Consider the following 18,685-nt stretch of genomic DNA (forward strand, 5'->3'; position numbering starts at 1 on the left):
TTTTCGAGTACACGTTTTTCAAACTGCACGTTTTCAAAATACATGTTATTTTCAAATATCCACGGAACACTTATAAAATTGATTTAATACAGGGCTACAAAGAAAAACGTGGGTACGTTTTAAAAAGTGGAATTTGGGGGGAGCGCCTGGGTGACTCGGTTGAGCGCCTGACTCTTGCTTTCAGCTCCAGTCACGATCTCACGGTTCGTGAGATTGAGCCCCGCGTGGGGCTGTGCTGACGGCTCAGATTGTGATTCTCCCTCTCTCTCTCTGCCCTTCTGCTTGCTCTCTGTCTCTAAAATAAATAAATATTACAAAAAAATTTTTAAGCGGAATTTTTATAGGCTGTTTTCTGACCACCAAAAATTAAGCAAACTAACAAACCACCAAGCCATTTGACTTAAATAACATTAAAAAGGTAATTACCGAGGGGCGCCTGGGTGGCTCAGTCAGTTAAGCGACCGACTTGGGCTCAGGTCATGATCTCACAGTTTGTGGGTTCAAGCCCCACGTCAGGCTCTGTGGTGACAGCTTAGAACCTGGAGCTTCGGATTCTGTGTCTCCCTCTCTCTCTCTGCCCCTCCCCCGCTCACACTCTGTCTCTCTCTCTCTCTCTCTCTCTCTCTCAAAAAATAAACATTAAGAAAATTTTAAAAAATATATAATTACTGAGTTTGCTAAAAAATTAAGCTGCAATTACAAAATACTCAGAAAATCATTCTAATGAGCATAGCACCTATTAAAATGTACAGGGTGAGGGGGACAAGAGCTGTTCACTACATGCAGGGGAAAGATCGTACCTTTCATTATTATGAAACAAAAAAATGAGATTCAGTGCAACAAGGCATCCGCTGAGGCAGTTATATAAACAGCCTCGAGAAAATCCAGAAGATGAGATTAGTAGAATTAAGAGGAAAAACGAATAACTCGCAAAACAGAAAACCAGCTGAATTAAAAATAAGCCATGAAGAAATCTCTGAAATAGTTCGAACTTGGACACACGTCTGGTAAGTTTATTCCGGGAAAAAAAGAGAAAGGGCACATGCGAATCTTCAGGAAACGGATCTAAGCACAGATAAGAAGGTTACAGACACCAGGCAGCGCTTTGTGAAACTCGCCACTGCATGTAAAAAAGTCAATGATCTGTTTTCTAGAACGAGAGTGGTCAAAACTCACCCAAGATGTAGAGAAGCCCAAACGACACAACCACCACAGGGGTTTGTCGACAGTTGTCTGTTTGGCCCAGGTTGGGCTGGTGTGCAGCGGCCAGGGCAAGGCCAAGTCCGTGGTCTGCATGGGCATCGTGGTGTACCTGGGGCTCCCCGGGGTGGGGGCACCTTTTCTTGTCCTGAGAGCTGGGGGGAGCCTGGTGGCTTCTCCCCTGTATATTTATGTTCCTCCTGGCCACGCAGGGGCTGCAGAATGACACATGTCCTGGGAACACTCCTCTCGAATGCTCAAGCTCCAGCATCATCTACTTGGAGTATGTTTCTTGCGATTAAGAAGTCCCCGGGGTGCTTGCTTATGACCAAAGGGCTAGTCTGCTCATGCCTTCCAGATGGAGAGTCCCCTTGAGGCCAAAGGAGGCCACAGCACCGGGAAGCTGGTAGACAGCGGAGTCCACTCTGGTCCCCGTGGTAACAGCTCCTTCCGCTCAGGTGGTCCTGCGAGGGAGTTTCCCAGCATTCCTCAGAGTTCTGCCAGGAGTCTCTGGGTTCACCCACACACGTGGGCCATGTTCCTGGGGCACAAGCTGACCTCCAGGATGACCACCTGGGACTGGCCCAGAGGCCACAGCACCAGGGACTGGAACCATTCGTCTCTCAAGATAACCCGACTCCTGGTCCTGCCCCCAAGCCTAATGCCTTCATCCCCATGGTGGTTTTATGTCAGGGGCCGTGTCGTCATTTAGGAAAACCATGAACTGCTGAAGGTTTCTCTCACTGGAATCCTGGTGGGAAAGGGGGTAGAGACTGGATCCATTTCCCTTCTTGGGGCTCCCAGGCTCCTCGTGCAACTATGCCAGCCTCTCCCGGCATCTCCCAAGCTCTGTCATCAGCGCTGGTGCTAAATTTCCACCTTTCTGGATGTCCTGCGTCACAGAACCGACATGGCCCTTTTATTTTTATTTATTTATTTTTTTTAATTTTTTTTTTTAACGTTTATTTTTTTTTGAGACAGAGAGCATGAACGGGGGAGGGTCAGAGAGAGGGAGACACAGAATCGGAAGCAGGCTCCAGGCTCCGAGCCATCAGCCCAGAGCCCGACGCGGGACTCGAACCCATGGACCGCGAGATCGTGACCTGAGCTGAAGTCGGATGCTCAACCGACTGAGCCACCCAGGCGCCCCCAACATGGCCCTTTGAAATGTCGGCCTTCGTCTCCGCTTTCATCACAAAACTCTGAAGACTGTGCTCCAGCTCTCTGGGGTGGGGGCTCCACCAACCTGCCCAGGGCACGCGTTTCCTGTCTCTGTGTCTACTCGGCATGTGGCAAAAAGGGACACTTTGTTTTGATAGTATGTCCCCCAAATTAATGAAAGTCCCCTCCTCAAGCTAGACAGCTTGGTTTCCTGTGTCTGCAGGGCGGACCGACAAAAGCCTGCAGTCTTGAGAACTAGGGAAGAGATGTCTCTTTTCCAAAGAACACGCTTCGTATGTTCCCAGCCTGAATTGAGACGTTCACCCGCAGCAGGGGGCTGCTGGCCGACAGCTACTCACCGCGATTGCGGAAGTCATCAGAGCCTTGGTTTTTGGATCAGCGGTCTCGACACAGAATCAGAGGCGAAGACTTCTTCGGTCACCCGATCCGGTGCCCGCAGGCAGAATCAGGAGACCGAAGCTCGGAGAGGCAGGTGATCCGATCCGGGGTCCCCCCCACGGGCCCCGAGCCCTTGAGTTCTGGTGGTGGGTGAGCGCACACCTTGTCATCACCCCGGGTACCTCCCACTAGACTCTGGTCTGTCCTTGAGTCCCTTCCGGTGGCAGAAGGCAGCTCCGGTGCCAGGACACGAGGGAGAAAACTCATCTCGTGTTTCAGTCTGTGGCAACGATGAGCTGGGCCTCTGTTCGGCGATGGGCTGCACAGTAGCACAGTCCTTGGGAAATTAAGGAAACACGTAGGAAACGAGACAAGACTGCCAGGGGGGAGGCCCGGTGCAGATCCACACGGACAAGGGGTTGGACTCCGATTCTCCGATTGGGATGTTGGCTGCGGCTTTCTGGTTAAAAGCTCCCACCAAGTTAAGGACAAAGTGGGACTATACACTTAGTACCTTACATAGAAAACGGGACGATAATGATACGGGGCCCCACAGGGTCGCTGTGAGAATTGAACAAAGTGCATGAAGCTCCTAGCACAGTGCCTGACACACGGCACCAATGTGGCCCACGCGGTAAATTTAGCTCTTTTCGTTAGTTCTAGGAATCTAACAATGGCCAGGGTTTCCCAAAATATATACGTGTTTTTCTCCTTTGTCTCTCAATAGATCTTCACGTGGAACCAAATTTATATCCTGGAACAAATCCTACTTGGTATATTATCTTCTGACAAATACGTGGCTAGATTTTTAAAAATTTTTTAACGCTTATTTATTTTTGAGAGACAGAGAGAGAGAGAGAGAGACAGAGCGTGAGTGAGGGAGGGGCAGACAGAGAGAGAGGGAGACACAGAATCCGAAGCAGGCTCCAGGCTCCCAGCTGTCAGCACAGAGCCCGACGCAGGGCCCGAACCCACGGACCACGAGATCATGACCCGAGCCGAAGTCGGACGCTCAACCGACTGAGCCATCCAGGCACCCCAATGGTGAACCCTCTTGATCTAGAACGTCAAGACTTTCTTCAGCTCCAAGAAATTTTGTCTATTTTTTTCTTTTCAATATCCTCTTGGGTCTACCTTTCTGGTCTTATGACACAGACACTGAGTCTTGGGACTCCCTGTGCCAGGCCTGTTTTTCTCTTATAGGTTGTCCTTTTCCCCACACCGCTAACCTTGAAGGGTCCCTCCGTTGTTTCAGCCGGGTTTCCCGCTACTCGTGGCCCCCGTTTATCCTTCTGTTTTGTCCACAGAGCTTTGAATCTCAGACGTTTTCCCCTCTTCTCACGTGGTTGTTAGGTCAGAGTAGCTTGTTCTTGTATGGACTGGCATTTTAACACTTCATAAAATCCGTCTTCCTGGGTACCCCCACTGAGATTTAATTTTTCCTCCTGTTCCCTCATGGCCTTTTTTTTTTTTTTTTTTTTTTAAATTAAAGGCCATTTATTCCAAATGCGTCGGGCTCTGTGCTGACAGCTGGGAGCCTGGAGCCTGCTTCCCTAGCCGACTGGTGTCCTTCCACAGCCGACTGGTTTGATCCACCTTCTCTAACAGCCAGGCGGCAAAGTCCCCAGTGCACGGGGACTGATGGGGAGTCAGTGCAGGGGTGTTTGGGCCAGAAGCCAAAGCAGATTAACGCCCCCTCCCCTCCTCTCACCCCGCCATCAGGGGAAGACACAGAAACCAGTCCCTAGGTACAGTCGGTACAGAAGGACGGGGAAGGCGGCCTGGTCGGGCAGCTCCCTGTGGCCTTTGGTGGGGGGGCGGTTATAGCCCCTTTGTTGGTCCTCTGCTGTCCGCTCCTCCGGACCCAGCTCTTGAGGTCTTGTGAGGGTGTCTGGGTCAGGATGGAGAGATGCTTGTGGGGAAATAGGGAAGCGATTCCAGGGAAGGCAAAAAAAAAAAAAAAAAGAAAAATGAGAGAGAGAAAACTGTACTTTTGTAGTCTTCCTGTCCACGCGCCTTTGCTGTGGTGGCCCCAAGTACCCCTCTCCCCTCGGCCTCCCTGCCTCTGCCCTGAGGACAGACGCTCTCCTTCATTTCCAAAGCAGTCCGTGCGTGAGGCCCTGTGGCGAAGGCAAGTGGCCCCAGGTGAGACCCGGCCCGGCGCTCACGCTGCACGTTCTCAGCGTCCCCCAGCCCTGCCACGGGCACCTGGCGCTCCGACCCTGCGCCTTCCGTGCTCCGCTGGGGGCAGTGACACCCCGCTCCCCGTAGGGCCAGCCTTGGACACCGGGGTGAGCGCTCGGGCACTGACAGCCAGTCTGCTCCCACTGGCGTCTTATCTTGTGGAAATCCCGACGGTGCCCCACGGAGGCTGCATTTTAAATCTATTTTTCGCCTGGTAATTTCAGTGGGATACACAGAGCGGACGGAAGGAAATGACCAGTCGATTCCTCATTTTTAAATGAGTGGGATCCCCACCCCCCGCCTTGCTTGTCTGTCTGTTAACTGGTTTGTTCTTCCTAGTTTATTCATAGGGTTCGTGGTTTATTGAGATTTATTGAGTGCACACAGCAGATGTATTTAAGATTTACTTCTGTCTCGTGAAATACGTCGGTTCCTACATGTTGCCCCTGACTTTTAAATTTCAGCTTCTTCCTTAATGTCACAAAACGACCACGAGCCCAGCAACCTTCACACGAAAACACACGTCTGTTTCCCACAGCAGGTTGAATGCCCTTTAGAGGCATCTGCTGTGCGGGCAGCGGGACACTTATCGATACCTCGTCTCCCACTTCATGCTTTTAATTTGTTTTAACTTTCCTTTTAAGGTTATTTATTTTTGAGAGAGAAAGTGTGAGCGGGGGAGGGGCAGAGAGCGAGGGAGACACAGAGTCCGACGCAGGCTCCAGGCTCCCAGCCGTCCGCACGGAGCCCGACGCGGGGCTCGAACCCACGAACCGCGAGATCACGACCTGAGCCGAAGTCGGATGCTTCACCGAGCCACCCAGTAAGTTTTCTGTTTATCTTTTAAATTGATCAGCGTTAAAATGTTTATGCTGCCCGGGTTTGCTTACACTCAAATAAGCTGATGTTATCCGTGACAAAATGTTTTCAAAATAATAGTAATCCATTAGGAGGGTGGCCGACTTTGGTCTCTTGCAGTTTTTATGGGGAATCTCAGTGTAATTACTAAGAACAAGTAAATCGAAGAGATGTAAATTTTTTTAATGTTTTTAGGTACAGAATTGTGGAATCGTTGCATCGCACACCTGAAACTGGTAAGATTGCACTACGACAATTAGAGCTGAGTAAAGAAAGTAACAAAAGAGGAAAGGTCTTAGGCAAAATAAATGGTTTTTGGACAGCGTGTGATCTGATCGTTGACTGGGTCAACCCTGACGGCCGACGGGGTCGTTCTGCTTTGAAATGTCTCTTTCCCGTGTTAGTATTTGCGTCCGATTTCCCGGCCCGCAGGGGTGACCCCACGGCCTGACTCTGCAGGCTGCAAGCTCTCCCTCCACACCTCCTCTCCGGCCTCCTCCTCCTCCTCCCCAGGCAGACGGCCGGGTGCGCGAGCAGCGGGCAGTCCTCAGATCCACTCAGCGTCCCCAGGGGCCATGCCGGCTTCCGCTCCCTGGAGGGGTGACCGCTGGGCCGTGCCTGGTCCCTCCCCGACCTCCGGGGGGTGGGCCCTTTGCCTGTTTCCAGATCCCGACCATGAGCTCCCTGTCTCCCAACCCCAGGCCTCTGCGCCTCTCACGTTTGCGTCACGTAGTGATGTGTGGGTGCCCACAGGGGCACGGCCTCGGGCTCGCCATCACGTCACCTCTGTGCCATTTCTCCTGCACATGGTGCCCCGGGCGGGCTCCTCTGAGGGTCCCACAACTTCCCTCGGGTTAGCCCAAGAGTGAGCCACTGGGCCAACACTCGTGAGCCCCTCACATGTAGCGGGTGTTTTGAAAGCCCGTAAGGTGAGACCCCGAGACTAGCGTGAGGCTGGGAGACACCTGACAACCTCACTCTCCTTGTCCCCTTTCTCCTTCCCACAGTCTCCTCGGCCAGGGGGACAGTCAGGCGCTCTGTTTCCTCCACAGGCGTGCTCCACGTCTGCACTTGACATGGCTGGGGCGCCCCGGGGCAGGCACAGACCTTGAGAGGCAGTGTCAGGAAACTTACAGAGCAATTTGACATTGCGGTGGCATCCAGTGGGTGCTACCAGACTCTCTCCTTGGACGGGACACGGACGAGCCGGGTATGAGTCACACGGTCCGTGCTGAGCGTGGGTCGTGCACAGTAAAGCCGTGTGCGGGTCTGTGACAGATTGGAAACCCAGGGGGGGAGCCAGCTGGAGAGTCTGAGGAGCCCTGCTCTACGTCACAGTCCCCTTCTGTCCCGGGGCCCCCAGCGCTGCGACCTGGCCACACGGGGGTGTGGGGGCGTCCTCGCCGGAGGACGCAGAACTCTGTGATCGTGACGGTGCAACGGAGATTCACCTGTGCCAGAACATCCCGTGTTCCCTTGGCCTTCTGGCTTTCCAGAGCAATACCGACTTGACGAAAACATTCCAGTAGGGGACAAGGCTGAGTGAGCCACGCTCCGCGCAGCGGGTCATAGGCCGGTCGGGCCGGCTGGGGGAGAAGGTCAGGTGCACGGGAGTACAAAGCATACATATATATAGTTTGAAACGTCTCTTTTACATGTATCTCCACCCAGTCCGAGATACGAAAGCTGTCCTCACTCAGGGACCTTGGTAGAAAACGGATGACAGTGTGGATTTTCGCTGCCGGCAGCGACATTCTCTGTGTAAACAAGCAATTTCATCCCAAAGGCCCGCTTCCCAGCTCTCTTTGAGCGGCCTTTCCTCCATGATGGGCCTGCGAGGGTCAGTCCCGGCTCCCTCCAGCATGCGGGCGAGGGCTGCGGTCCTAACTTCCTGAGAGTCATACTTGGGCACGTCTCTTGTCCCCTCGGGAAGCAGACGAGGCATCGGACCTGAAAACCACCCACGCCGCCAGCCCCGACACGCGGAGAAGACGCGGCACCCTGAATTCACCCGGAGTTTATGGCATCTTTCCCGGTGTCAACCACAAAACACAAAACAAATTCCGTCTGATCCAGCAACTCAGCGACGCACCTGAAGGCAACCCCAGGCTCCCGAGGAGGACGCGTCATGCACACGGACGGCACGCCCGGCCGGTGGGGGTGGGGTGGGTGGCGACAGACGAAACCAGGAGCCCCCATCTCTGGACCTCGGGGCCACGGCTTCTGGTACGCCGTGTTTTCAAAGAAATGGGTCCATTTTATCTCCATTGTCCAACTTCTTGCGAGAACCTGTTCATGCTTCTCTCTTAGCATTTTCCAACGTCTTGAGAATCCACTGCAGCGATGCCTTGGGAGTCCCGATGGGGGCAACCTGCACGTTCTGTCCGTTTTCTACACCGGTTCACGAGTTTCAGTGATATTTTCTTTTCCTCAAAATTTATCTATTTATTTGTTTATTTATTTATTTAGAGAGCCAACAGAGGAGAGTCAGTGAGACAGAGAGAGAACGAGAGAAAGTCCTAAGCAGGCTCCACACTGTCAGCACAGAGCCCGACACCAGGCTCAATCCCGTGGCCCTGGGATCATGACCTGAGCCGACATCAAGAGTTGGATGTTCAACCGCCGAGCCACCCAGGCGCCCCCATTGATGGTTTCAAAAAGCTCACTCCAGGCTTTATTGTACATTGGCTTTCTATGGGATTGATTTCTACCCTCACCTTCCCTGTGCCCTTCCTTTGGTTTTCTTTGGGTTTTCTTTGCCGTTCTTTTTCTGGTTGACTCTGTTGGAAGCGTGCATCCCTTGAGGCTGGACCTGCCTTCTCTCCCAACTGACACACACAGAACTACACCCTCCCCCATGGTACTGCTCCGACGTGGGCTCGACGTACTTTCTAATTTACGTTGTGATTTCTCTGTGACCCATGGGTGGTATCTATGTCTTTATTATTTTTTAAATGTTGATTTATTTTTGAGAGAGAGAGAGAGAGAGAGAGAGAGAGAGACAGAGCACAAGTGGGGGAGGGGCAGAGAGAGAGGGAGACACAGACTCCGAAGCGGGCTCCAGGCTCCGAGCTGTCAGCACAGAGCCCGCCGCGGGGCTCGAACCCACGACCCGTGAGATCACGACCTGACCCAAAGTTGGATGCCCAACTGACTGAGCCCCCAGGCGCCCCTAAAAGTGTCTTGCTGGGGCACCTGCGGGGCTCAGTTGGTTGATTGTCCGACTTCGGCTCAGGTCATGATCTCATGATTTGCGAGTTTGAGCCGTGTGTCGGGCTCACTGTGGTCAGCACAGAGCCTGCTTCAGATTCTCTGTCCCTCTCTCTCTGCCCCTCCCCCTGTTCATGTTCTGTCTCAGAAATAATAAAAAGAAAAACATTAAAAAAATAGGAAATAAATGTGTGTTACTTATTTCCCAAACATCTAGAGCGATACGTTCCTGGGATTGATACCTAGTGTCATTCTGCTCCAGAGGCTGGTCCCTACCTCTCCGTGTCTGCCCCACAGTCTCCAACAGGGCGTTCTCTCAGTCCCTAAGGGGCAAGGACCCCGGTCCTCAGTGTTCCCTCGATGTACCTGACGCACTTGGCGCCTCCAAGCCTCAGCTGGGAGACGGAAAATCGGGAGACACAGACCTCACTACCCTGTCTTGTACCAGCCTCCGCCATGTTCGTCCGGCCTTTCGTTCCTTCCCCTGGGCCAACGCGTCCTTCTCGAATGCAGCTAACATCTCATTAAGGACGTGGGCAAAGCTCTAAGCCACAGCAGAAATTTATGCGCCAATGCCTCTACATCGGTTTGTGATATGCTAACTAAAAAAGGAAATAGGGGAGCTTGGAAATTTTCTTCTCAAGAAAATAACCTGACTCGCAAGGCTATTATCCTGCTGCATAATCATATTTTTGATTGTCAGGAACCGACTATTAGCATGGCCTTTCTTCCCGCACGCCCACTGGAGCATTCTGACCCGCTCCCAGGCAGGCTGTTGCTTCGGATGAAGGTCGCACACCCGGGGACGGGAAAGAGAAAAGCCCACGAAGTTTCGCAGGAAGATTTCCCACCTTACAACAAGAGAGAGGGTCTGCGCGCGGTGAGGACAGCGGCTGCTGGTGTCCGGGCACAATTCTAGTTTGGAGAAGGGTCCCAGGTGGGAGCAGTGGCAATGGGGTTGCTATGGTTACCAGGCTAAGCCGCTTCCCATTCTCAGGGGCCTGAGGATGTGGGGCTTCTGGGGCCACAGTGGGCCGGGGGCAGGGGGACCCACGGGGGTTCTGGGGAACGCGAGTTCCTGTGTTTGGAGGGACGGGCGTGGGGGCGGTCAAGCTATAGGAATGGGTGGAATCTGACCGCGACATTGAAGGCCCAGACGGGCAGTCGGCCAGCGGAGAGGTGCCGAGGCTGTGAGCTCGGGTGGTGGCGGGACAGATGAGCAGTGTGGGAGCAGGAGGGGGGATGCCTGGTTCCGGGCACCCCCCCTTCCCTGGATGTCCGAGGGGTCACACGCTCCCCTTCGTCCTAGACTGGACCAGACATTTCTAGGAAATGAAGCTAACCTTTCTTTCTTTCTTTTTTATTTTTCATGTTTATTTTTGAGAGAGAGAGAGAGAGAGAGACAGAGCATGAGCAGGGTCGGGGCAGATACAGAGGGAGACACAGAATCCGAAGTGGGCTCCAGGCTCCGAGCTGTCAGCACAGAGAGCCTGACGCGGGGCTTGAACCCACGAACCGTGAGATCGTGACCTGAGCCAAAGTTGGATGCTTCACCGACCGAGCCACCCAGGTGCCCCCTAACGTTTCTAATTTGATTGCCATTTCATTTGTGTCCTATATAATTGCTGACCTCTTGCATTAGTAAACACCGACGACCAGCCTTTCACAGAGCTTTTAAACGGGAGAATATCAAGCCTTGTCGTCCAGACCATGACATCGGGTTGAGGGCGAGGGCAGGCGAGCCGTGAGCCCCGCAGAGCAGGGCCGAACAGCAGCTCTTTCTCAAGCCGCCCTTCACAGCCCACTGAGGCCTCGGGCACAGGACCCCCGGACCTGTGCCGCTAACTGTGCGCCCGCCCCCCCCAAAACACAACCAACAGCCTCGGCAGGAAGCTCCTTTCATAGTCAGGTGCACGGGCCGTCCAGGTCTTCCCGGTGGAGTTCAAGCCCAGCGCCCTCCCCCGTGGAAACAGCAGGTGACGGCACCCCGCGCGCTTGTTAGGACAGCCACGTGGCTGAGCTCACGTCCCGGAACACAACGTCCAGGCTCAAATTCCCACCACGCGTGTGACACCACATGGTGATAGAGTTTTTTCAAGTCTCGGTTTCCTTGCCTTTAAACTGGGGATAGTGATTCCCCCATGAACTTGCTGGATCTGTGACAACAGATGGGGACAGACGTCGAGAGTGCTTAGCACGGTACCCGACACAGAGGAGACACGCGGTGCAAATGTCGGCTGTTGTTTTATGTTTGATTGGACGGCTCCCCTCGCGGGACTCGGTCCCCCAAGCGGGCTGCGCTCGTCCTTCGGCCCGCAAACCCTGCCGGGCTCTCCGTGGCGGCTCCCCCAGAACACAGCCAATCACACAGCCAATCACTGGGTACCCTCTGCCAAGGGGACACCCCACGCTGACCTGATCCCCCTTGGAACATGTCCCTGCACCCAAACAGAGATCAGAGGCTAAGCTGCTTCCCCCCCACAGTAACTCAGAGTGGCAGGGGTGAACTGTGACACACGGGCGTGGTTGTCCCCGAGAGTGACTCACCTCCCTGAAACTCCAAGGCAGGCAGCCGCAGGGGCCCCGCAGTTCCCAGCCGCGGGACTCCTCTGGACGCGCAGGGCCGGCCTGTGGGTTCTGCAAGGGCTCGGGAAGGGGGTCGCCGTCACCGGGCTCCCCGCCCACCCCTCCACCCCCATACACAGAGGAAAGAGGTGTCCCTCGGGACAGGAGCCAGTCTGCTGTGGAGAAGCCGAAGGACCCTGAGCAAGCCACGGGGTCTGCTGTCCTTGCTGCAAAATGAGCAGGTCGTCTCGGGGGCCGCAGGCCTCCTGTGCAGGGTGGCACGCATCAGACAACAGGGGACCCCCAGCCTTCAGTGCATTGACGGGCCTCCCGGGGACAGGGCTGGGGGCAGGGCGGGTTCTGGACACCTGACACTGGGAAGCTGCTCCTGTGAGATCGGGGCAATAAATCACTAAACATTTTTGTTTTGTTTTAATTTTTTAATGTCTATTTATTTTTGAAAGAGAGAGACAGAGCGGGGGGCTCGAACTCACGGACCGTGAGATCATGACCTGAGCCGGAGTCAGATGCCCGACCGACTGAGCCACCCAGGCGCCCCAAAACATTTCTAAACAAAGCCAACAAAACCCAAAGTTTGGCTTTTGCCGGAAGATTGACAAGACTTCTATTTTCTGTAGGGATGATTTTATAAAACTAGTTGAAATAGAAAGAGATCAAATGTTATGCAGCTGGGTCAGTGGTTAATTTTTTTTAAAGTTAATATTTTTATAAATTTTGTGACACCTGTGGTCGCTTTAAAAACATTCTTAAGTGTATTTATTTGGAGAGGGAAAGAGCACACGCGTGAGTGGGGGAGGGGCAGAGAGAGGGAGACACAGAATCCCAGGCCGGCTCCAGGCTCTGAGCTCTCAGCACAGAGCCCGACACAGGGCTTGATCTCATGAACCCTGAGATCATGACCTGAGCCGAGATCGAGAGTCCGACACTTAATCAACCGAGCCACCCAGGCACCCCTCTTTCTTTTTTAATTAAAGAATGTTGAGATGATTTTAGTGCTTGCCATTTGCCGTGATATATTTTCTCATTCTAAATAAAGACTGACTTTCGTGCTTAATTTTGTTTTCATAACTTTGACCTGCTTTGTTAGGGAGGGTTCCCGTGCTGCAGACACTTTCGGGCTCATGAAGCCTGGGTCTGGCCCGTCCTCCTGCCCCGGGGGCGACTAAGTTCTCCCTCGCTAGACCTTCCTCCTTTCGTGCCTGTCCCGCCAGGCGACCCGGGCTGGGTCGTGGCTGGGATCCCCGCACGAGCTGCCCCGCGAGCCTGCGATGTTAGACTGAACCACCCGCTCGACGTAAGGCCGCACCGCCCGCCCATCCCTGCCTCTCGCACACGACAAGCTCCCAGCAACGGAATCAGTGGAAAGTGTCCCCGTGAAGACTTCCTTCTGGAAGTGCTGAGAACTTTCCAGACATCTGTTAAGGGGAACGGGATTCTAGAAGCTAATTTGTTGCCTTGACTCACTGAATGAAGCTCTTTAAAATGCATCTGTTTATTGGAGACACTTTGTACAAGACAGAAAAATCAGTGGCAAATGTCACATTTAAATGAGAACAGATCCAATGAATAAAAGCTCAGGCGGCCGTTAACGAGGGACATTATTTTGTTGTAGGCAGCACAGGATCCTAAGTCAAGGACACGCGGGGACACGGAGAAGTCCCCAGGAGAAACCTGGCTTCCTTGCCTTTCTGTCCTGCTGTGTGCCAGGCCCCGAGGGCATCCTGCCTGGGAGACAAGCCCCGCAGGGTGAAAAGTGCCCAAAGACAACAAATGCCAGCTGCCGTGCCCAGAATCCTGACACTGGCATTGTGCCACACAGCGTGCGCCCCAGGTGCCCTCGCCAAGGACTCGGGACGGAGTCACGGTGCCCCTGCTTTGGAAACAGACACGAGGTCAGGACCCAGCCAACGGCCACCGACAGGGGCAGGCGGGAGCTGAGAGCTCATCTGTGGGCAGCAACGCCCTGGGTACCAGGGCTCCCCCCCCACTCCCTGGTGCCCATGGCGGGAGGAGCCCCCACAGACTTTGGAGAAGTCTCCCCACTCTGGGGGCAGTGGGTTTTGGGTGGAGGCGGGGATTTGCCGGAAAGGCATTCCTGTTTGAACAGGACAGACTTCCCAAGGCCCTGGGCACTCCAGGCAGAGGACGAGTCTTTGCTCCCCTCCCCTCCCCCTTCTCCCTTCCCTCTTGTCCCCCCTTCTCTTTCCTCTCCCCTCCCTCCCCTCCCCTGCCCCCTTCCTTGCCTCCCGCCCCTCCCTCCCTCCCCTCTCCTCCTCCCTTCTCCCCTTCCTACCTCCTGCGCCTTCTTTTCTCATGGATTATGCCATCACCCTATTTCTCAAAGACAATATGGGCTTTTCCTATCTTCCATGCCCTTGTTCACACAGACCCACCCTCTGCCTGGAGAGCCGACTCCCCTCAGGGAATCTTTCAGGTCAAGTTCAAACATCACCCCATCTGATCTGAAGTGAAGACCCCCCCTTTGGGCTGTGACCCTCGACCTCAAGTGTGAGTTGTGCTCAGACACAGGAAGCTTCAGCAGCCGGGAGCCCGTCTCCTCCCCCTCCTCCTCCTCCTCCCAGTTTGAGGGCAGGGACCCCCCCCCCATTTGCCACCCCTTCTCCGTCCGGGTAGAGTGGGCAGTGGGCGCTCAGTGGACACCCACAGTGAGGACAGCAAGTCCCGCTCGGCTCCCATGCTTGTGCACTGTCTGGGGGCCGAACAGGCCCTCGCGGCTGTAGGGACGGGGGGCCTCTGCACCCACCCGCCCCCTCCACCCGCAGCAAAAGCAAAGCCAGGGCGTCTAGAATATCAGGGTGTTCGGTCACCCAGCCCGGCGCCCCCTCCTGGAAGCCTGCACAGACTGGGGAAGGAGGGGTGGAAACACCAAAGTCATTTCTCCCCCACTTGCTAGTGAGGCCCCGGGCCTCCCTGTGCGTTGCTTCGTAGTCTAACGCTCTTTGTTCCGGAAGCAGGCCCGTGCGGTGGCCCAAGCGGGGACTAGCGTTGCTGTCGGAGAGCTCAGCGAGCTCAGGGCCTGAGAAGGCTCGGGCCCCAAAAGAGAGACAGAGATGGCCACTCTGCGTGCCCGTCCCCTCTGCTTCGAGGCAGGGAGGGGTCCCAGAGCGAGCGCCTGCCCCGAGGAGGTCCCGCACTCCGTGCCTCGGGGACTTGGTGGCACAGCGGACACCTCTGAGATCCGAAGGGACTCCCCTGGCCCATGGGCGGCTCCGCGAGGCCAGGGAAGAAGTCAGGAGCGTCAGGAAGCCTTGGCACGGAGGCCCCAGGGTCCCGACAGCCCCGGGGCAGGAAGGGGAGGCCAGCGCACGGCCCCTCCAGAACAGCCCCGAATGGTCTGTTGTCTTGGCTGGGCCTCCGCGGGACCTCATACCCCACCGCACGATGCCAAGGTCACGAGGCGGCCCCCCTCTGCGGCACCGGGCAGGCGCATTCCGTTTGGCCCACACGACGGCTTGAAGCGGAATTTTGTTTTAATCTTTAAAAATCGGCCGTTGGCAGAGTTTACATAAAATTCAGCATTTCTGCTCTTGCACGGTTCTCCGAGCTGGCGACGCGGTGCCTCTCTTTCTGCTTGGCCACGCGCAGCTGGAGCTCTGCTGGTGGTGCCCCCTTCCGACCGGAAGGTCAAGGGCGTTGGATCTGTGGCCACCGAGCCACGGCTTCCACCTGCCCAGCCCTCAGACTGCTCTCAACCTCCTCGCTCAGGAAGGAGGCCGAGCACAGTGCATTTGCCCACCTCCCTTGACCGCCACCCGGACCGATCCGGTGGGCTCGGCCAGCGAGGCCGCCCTGGGAGCCGCTGTGGCCGGGTGAACGCGAAGTCAGACGTCTTCAAGGGATGGCACCAAGGCAGGCTACCGGCCAGGGGGGCCCCGCACCTGCCCGCTGCCACGGTGGCGAGCACTCTGGAATGCTCTCCGGAGCCCCGAAGGCCAGGCGTGCACAGCGGGGTGGGTGGTGAGGGCTGGGGCGGGTGGAGCCCAGTGGCGGCAGCCGATGCCCGGGACCAAAGGCTAGCGCTCCGCTGTCGGGCTGGGTGGGTAGGGACAGGTTAGGAGAATCCAGACTATTCGGCTTTATCATCGCCCTTCCTTTCCCACAAAATTGCAGGTGCAAAAGCGTCTCTCTCCTTGCCCCTCACACGTAGATAATGCCTCCGATGGAGCACCCGGAAGGCGCGGTCCAGACGTCGGACACTGGCCGTCCCAAACTGCGCTTGGCTCAGCAGTCACCGGTGGGGAGGCCTGGTGGCTTTCTGTTCCTCCTCACGTAACGCCTCAGAGACCCCACCTCTCGGGGTGGGTTGTATAGACGGTGCCGTGAATGTGGAGGGGCGTCTCTGGGCATGTGGGTACAGCGGCGGGTCTGTGGGCACAACAGTGGGTCTGGTCTATGGGCACAGCGGAGGGTCCGTGGGCACAGCGGTGGGTCTGTGGGCACAACAGTGGGTCTGTGGGCACAGCGGTGGGTCTGTGGGCACAACAGTGGGTCTGGTCTGTGGGCACAGCGGCGGGCCCATGGGCACAACAGTGGGTCTGGTCTGTGGGCACAGCGGCAGGTCCATGGGCATGGTGGCGGGTCTGTGGGAACAGTGGTGGGTCTGTGGGCACAACAGTGGGTCTGGTCTGTGGGCACAGCGGTGGGTCCGTGGGCACGGCGGCAGGTCCGTGGGCACGGTGGTGGGTCCGGTCTGTGGGCACGGTGGCGGGTCTGTGGGCACGGCGGCGGGTCCGTGGGCACGGCGGCGGGTCTGTGGGCACGGTGGTGGGTCTGTGGGCACAACAGTGGGTCTGGTCTGTGGGCACAGCGGTGGGTCCGTAGGCACGGCGGCGGGTCCGTGGGCACGGTGGTGGGTCTGGTCTGTGGGCACAGCGGCGGGTCCATGGGCACGGCGGTGGGTCTGTGGGCACAACAGTGGGTCTGGTCTGTGGGCACGGCGGCGGGTCCGTGGGCACGGCGGCGGGTCTGTGGGCACAACAGTGGGTCTGGTCTGTGGGCACAGCGGTGGGTCCGTGGGCACGGCGGCGGGTCCGTGGCCACAGTGGTGGGTCTGGTCTGTGGGCACAGCGGCGGGTCCGTGGGCACGGCGGCGGGTCTGTGGGCACAACAGTGGGTCTGGTCTGTGGGCATGGCGGCGGGTCTGTGGGCACAACAGTGGGTCTGGTCTGTGGGCACGGCGGCGGGTCTGTGGGCACAACAGTGGGTCTGGTCTGTGGGCACGGCGGCGGGTCCGTGGGCACGGCGGCGGGTCTGTGGGCACAACAGTGGGTCTGGTCTGTGGGCACAGCGGTGGGTCCGTGGGCACGGCGGCGGGTCCGTGGGCACGGTGGTGGGTCTGGTCTGTGGGCACGGCGGCGGGTCCGTGGGCATGGCGGCGGGTCTGTGGGCACGGTGGTGGGTCTGTGGGCACAACAGTGGGTCTGGTCTGTGGGCACGGCGGCGGGTCCGTGGGCACGGTGGTGGGTCTGGTCTGTGGGCACGGTGGTGGGTCTGTGGGCACAACAGTGGGTCTGGTCTGTGGGCACGGCGGCGAGTCCGTGGGCACGGCGGCGGGTCCGTGGGCACAACAGTGGGTCTGGTCTGTGGGCACAGCAGTGGGTCCGTGGGCACGGCGGCGGGTCCGTGGGCACGGCGGCGGGTCCGTGGGCACAACAGTGGGTCTGGTCTGTGGGCACGGCGGCGGGTCCGTGGGCACGGTGGTGGGTCTGTGGGCACAACAGTGGGTCTGGTCTGTGGGCACAGCGGTGGGTCCGTGGGCATGGTGGCGGGTCTGTGGGCACAACAGTGGGTCTGGTCTGTGGGCACAGCGGTGGGTCCGTGGGCACGGCGGCGGGTCCATGGGCACGGTGGTGGGTCTGGTCTGTGGGCACGGCGGCGGGTCCGTGGGCATGGCGGCGGGTCTGTGGGCACGGTGGTGGGTCTGTGGGCACAGCGGTGGGTCTGTGGGCACAACAGTGGGTCTGGTCCGTGGGCACGGCGGCGGGTCCGTGGGCACGGCGGCGGGTCCGTGGGCACAGCGGTGGGTCTGTGGGCACAACAGTGGGTCTGGTCCGTGGGCACAGCGGCGGGTCCGTGGGCACAACAGTGGGTCTGGTCCGTGGGCACAGCGGCGGGTCCGTGGGCACGGCGGCGGGTCCGTGGGCACAACAGTGGGTCTGGTCCGTGGGCACGGCGGCGGGTCCGTGGGCACAACAGTGGGTCTGGTCCGTGGGCACGGCGGCGGGTCCGTGGGCACAGCGGTGGGTCTGCCGGCCTGCAGTGCTCCGCGCCGTCTGGGGACAGGGAAGGGGCCGGGCTCTGGGGGCGTCCACCGCTGTGCACCGGGCCCAGCCATCTCTGCCCAAGGTGCCTCTATGCTGACACTGGCACTCGGACGCTGGCCGGCGTCCCGTCCTAGTCACCGAGGGTGTGGGAGACGGGAGGGGCCGTCCAGCCCGCAGCTACTAACTGCCCTTCCCTCTTTAGAGTCCTTGAAAGCGTTGGCTTCTTTTCCGCTCAACTTAAGGCCATCTTCTTGTACCCTGCTAACGCCCCCCCCGACCCCGGCTCCCAGGAGGACGTGTAGGAGCAGACGACCGTCCTCGGGGAAGACGCAGCGGTGTCCCTTCGGAGCCGGCGCAGAGTGATGCGGGCGGACGGGGCAGCGCCTCACGGTTCTGGCGTCGGGCAGACCGGATTGCGCCGGCCCGCGGCCAGAGCCAGGCTGCCACAGGGATGCAAACCGTGTTCCTCCCAGCTTCCCCGGTGCCGGTGCTGCTGCCGGTCCGGGAGCCCCGCGGGCCGGATCCGCCGTGCAGAGAAGGGCCCCTCCACCTCCACAGACACCACCCCATCTGTATTCTACAAGCTTCCATGGAGGGGGACAGAGGGTAAGGGGGAGAGCAGCGTTTTGAATCCCGGCCCAAATCCTATTAACCGGCAATGCAGCTTGAGCAATTTACTTAACCTCTCTGTGCCTCGGTTTCCTCGTGGGCAAACCCGGAGGGCTGATGAGTGCACTGAGCGGGTCAGCGCGGGGTGGGGGGAGGGGGGGGAGGACGGTGGTATTAGAGACATGATGTCGTGG

At 57.4% G+C, this 18,685-nt stretch overlaps 2 protein-coding genes across 2 annotated transcripts in view; one reads left to right on the plus strand and one right to left on the minus strand.

The window, feature by feature from the left end:
* Window positions 1-12,652, plus strand: part of FAH (fumarylacetoacetate hydrolase) — a 57,727-nt gene extending 45,075 nt beyond the window's left edge. Inside the window, exons 15-16 of the transcript XR_008298908.1 lie at window positions 5,589-5,767; window positions 9,716-12,652. The gene's annotated coding sequence lies outside the window, so the exon portion shown is untranslated. The remainder of the gene's footprint in view (window positions 1-5,588; window positions 5,768-9,715) is intronic.
* Window positions 12,653-16,009: 3,357 nt separating this feature from the next.
* On the minus strand, window positions 16,010-17,953 carry LOC128315875 (uncharacterized). Its single transcript, XM_053223611.1, has one exon. The coding sequence runs from the start codon at window positions 17,951-17,953 to the stop codon at window positions 16,010-16,012; it is 1,944 nt and encodes a 647-aa protein (XP_053079586.1).
* Between the last annotated feature and the right edge of the window lie 732 nt (window positions 17,954-18,685).

This window comes from Acinonyx jubatus, chromosome B3, assembly GCF_027475565.1.
Source record: "Acinonyx jubatus isolate Ajub_Pintada_27869175 chromosome B3, VMU_Ajub_asm_v1.0, whole genome shotgun sequence".
Taxonomy (NCBI): domain Eukaryota; kingdom Metazoa; phylum Chordata; class Mammalia; order Carnivora; family Felidae; genus Acinonyx; species Acinonyx jubatus.

Excerpts from the sequence above, each read along its gene's own strand:
- LOC128315875 (XM_053223611.1), bottom strand. The coding sequence starts at position 17,953 with ATGGCTGGGCCCGGTGCACAGCGGTGGACGCCCCCAGAGCCCGGCCCC.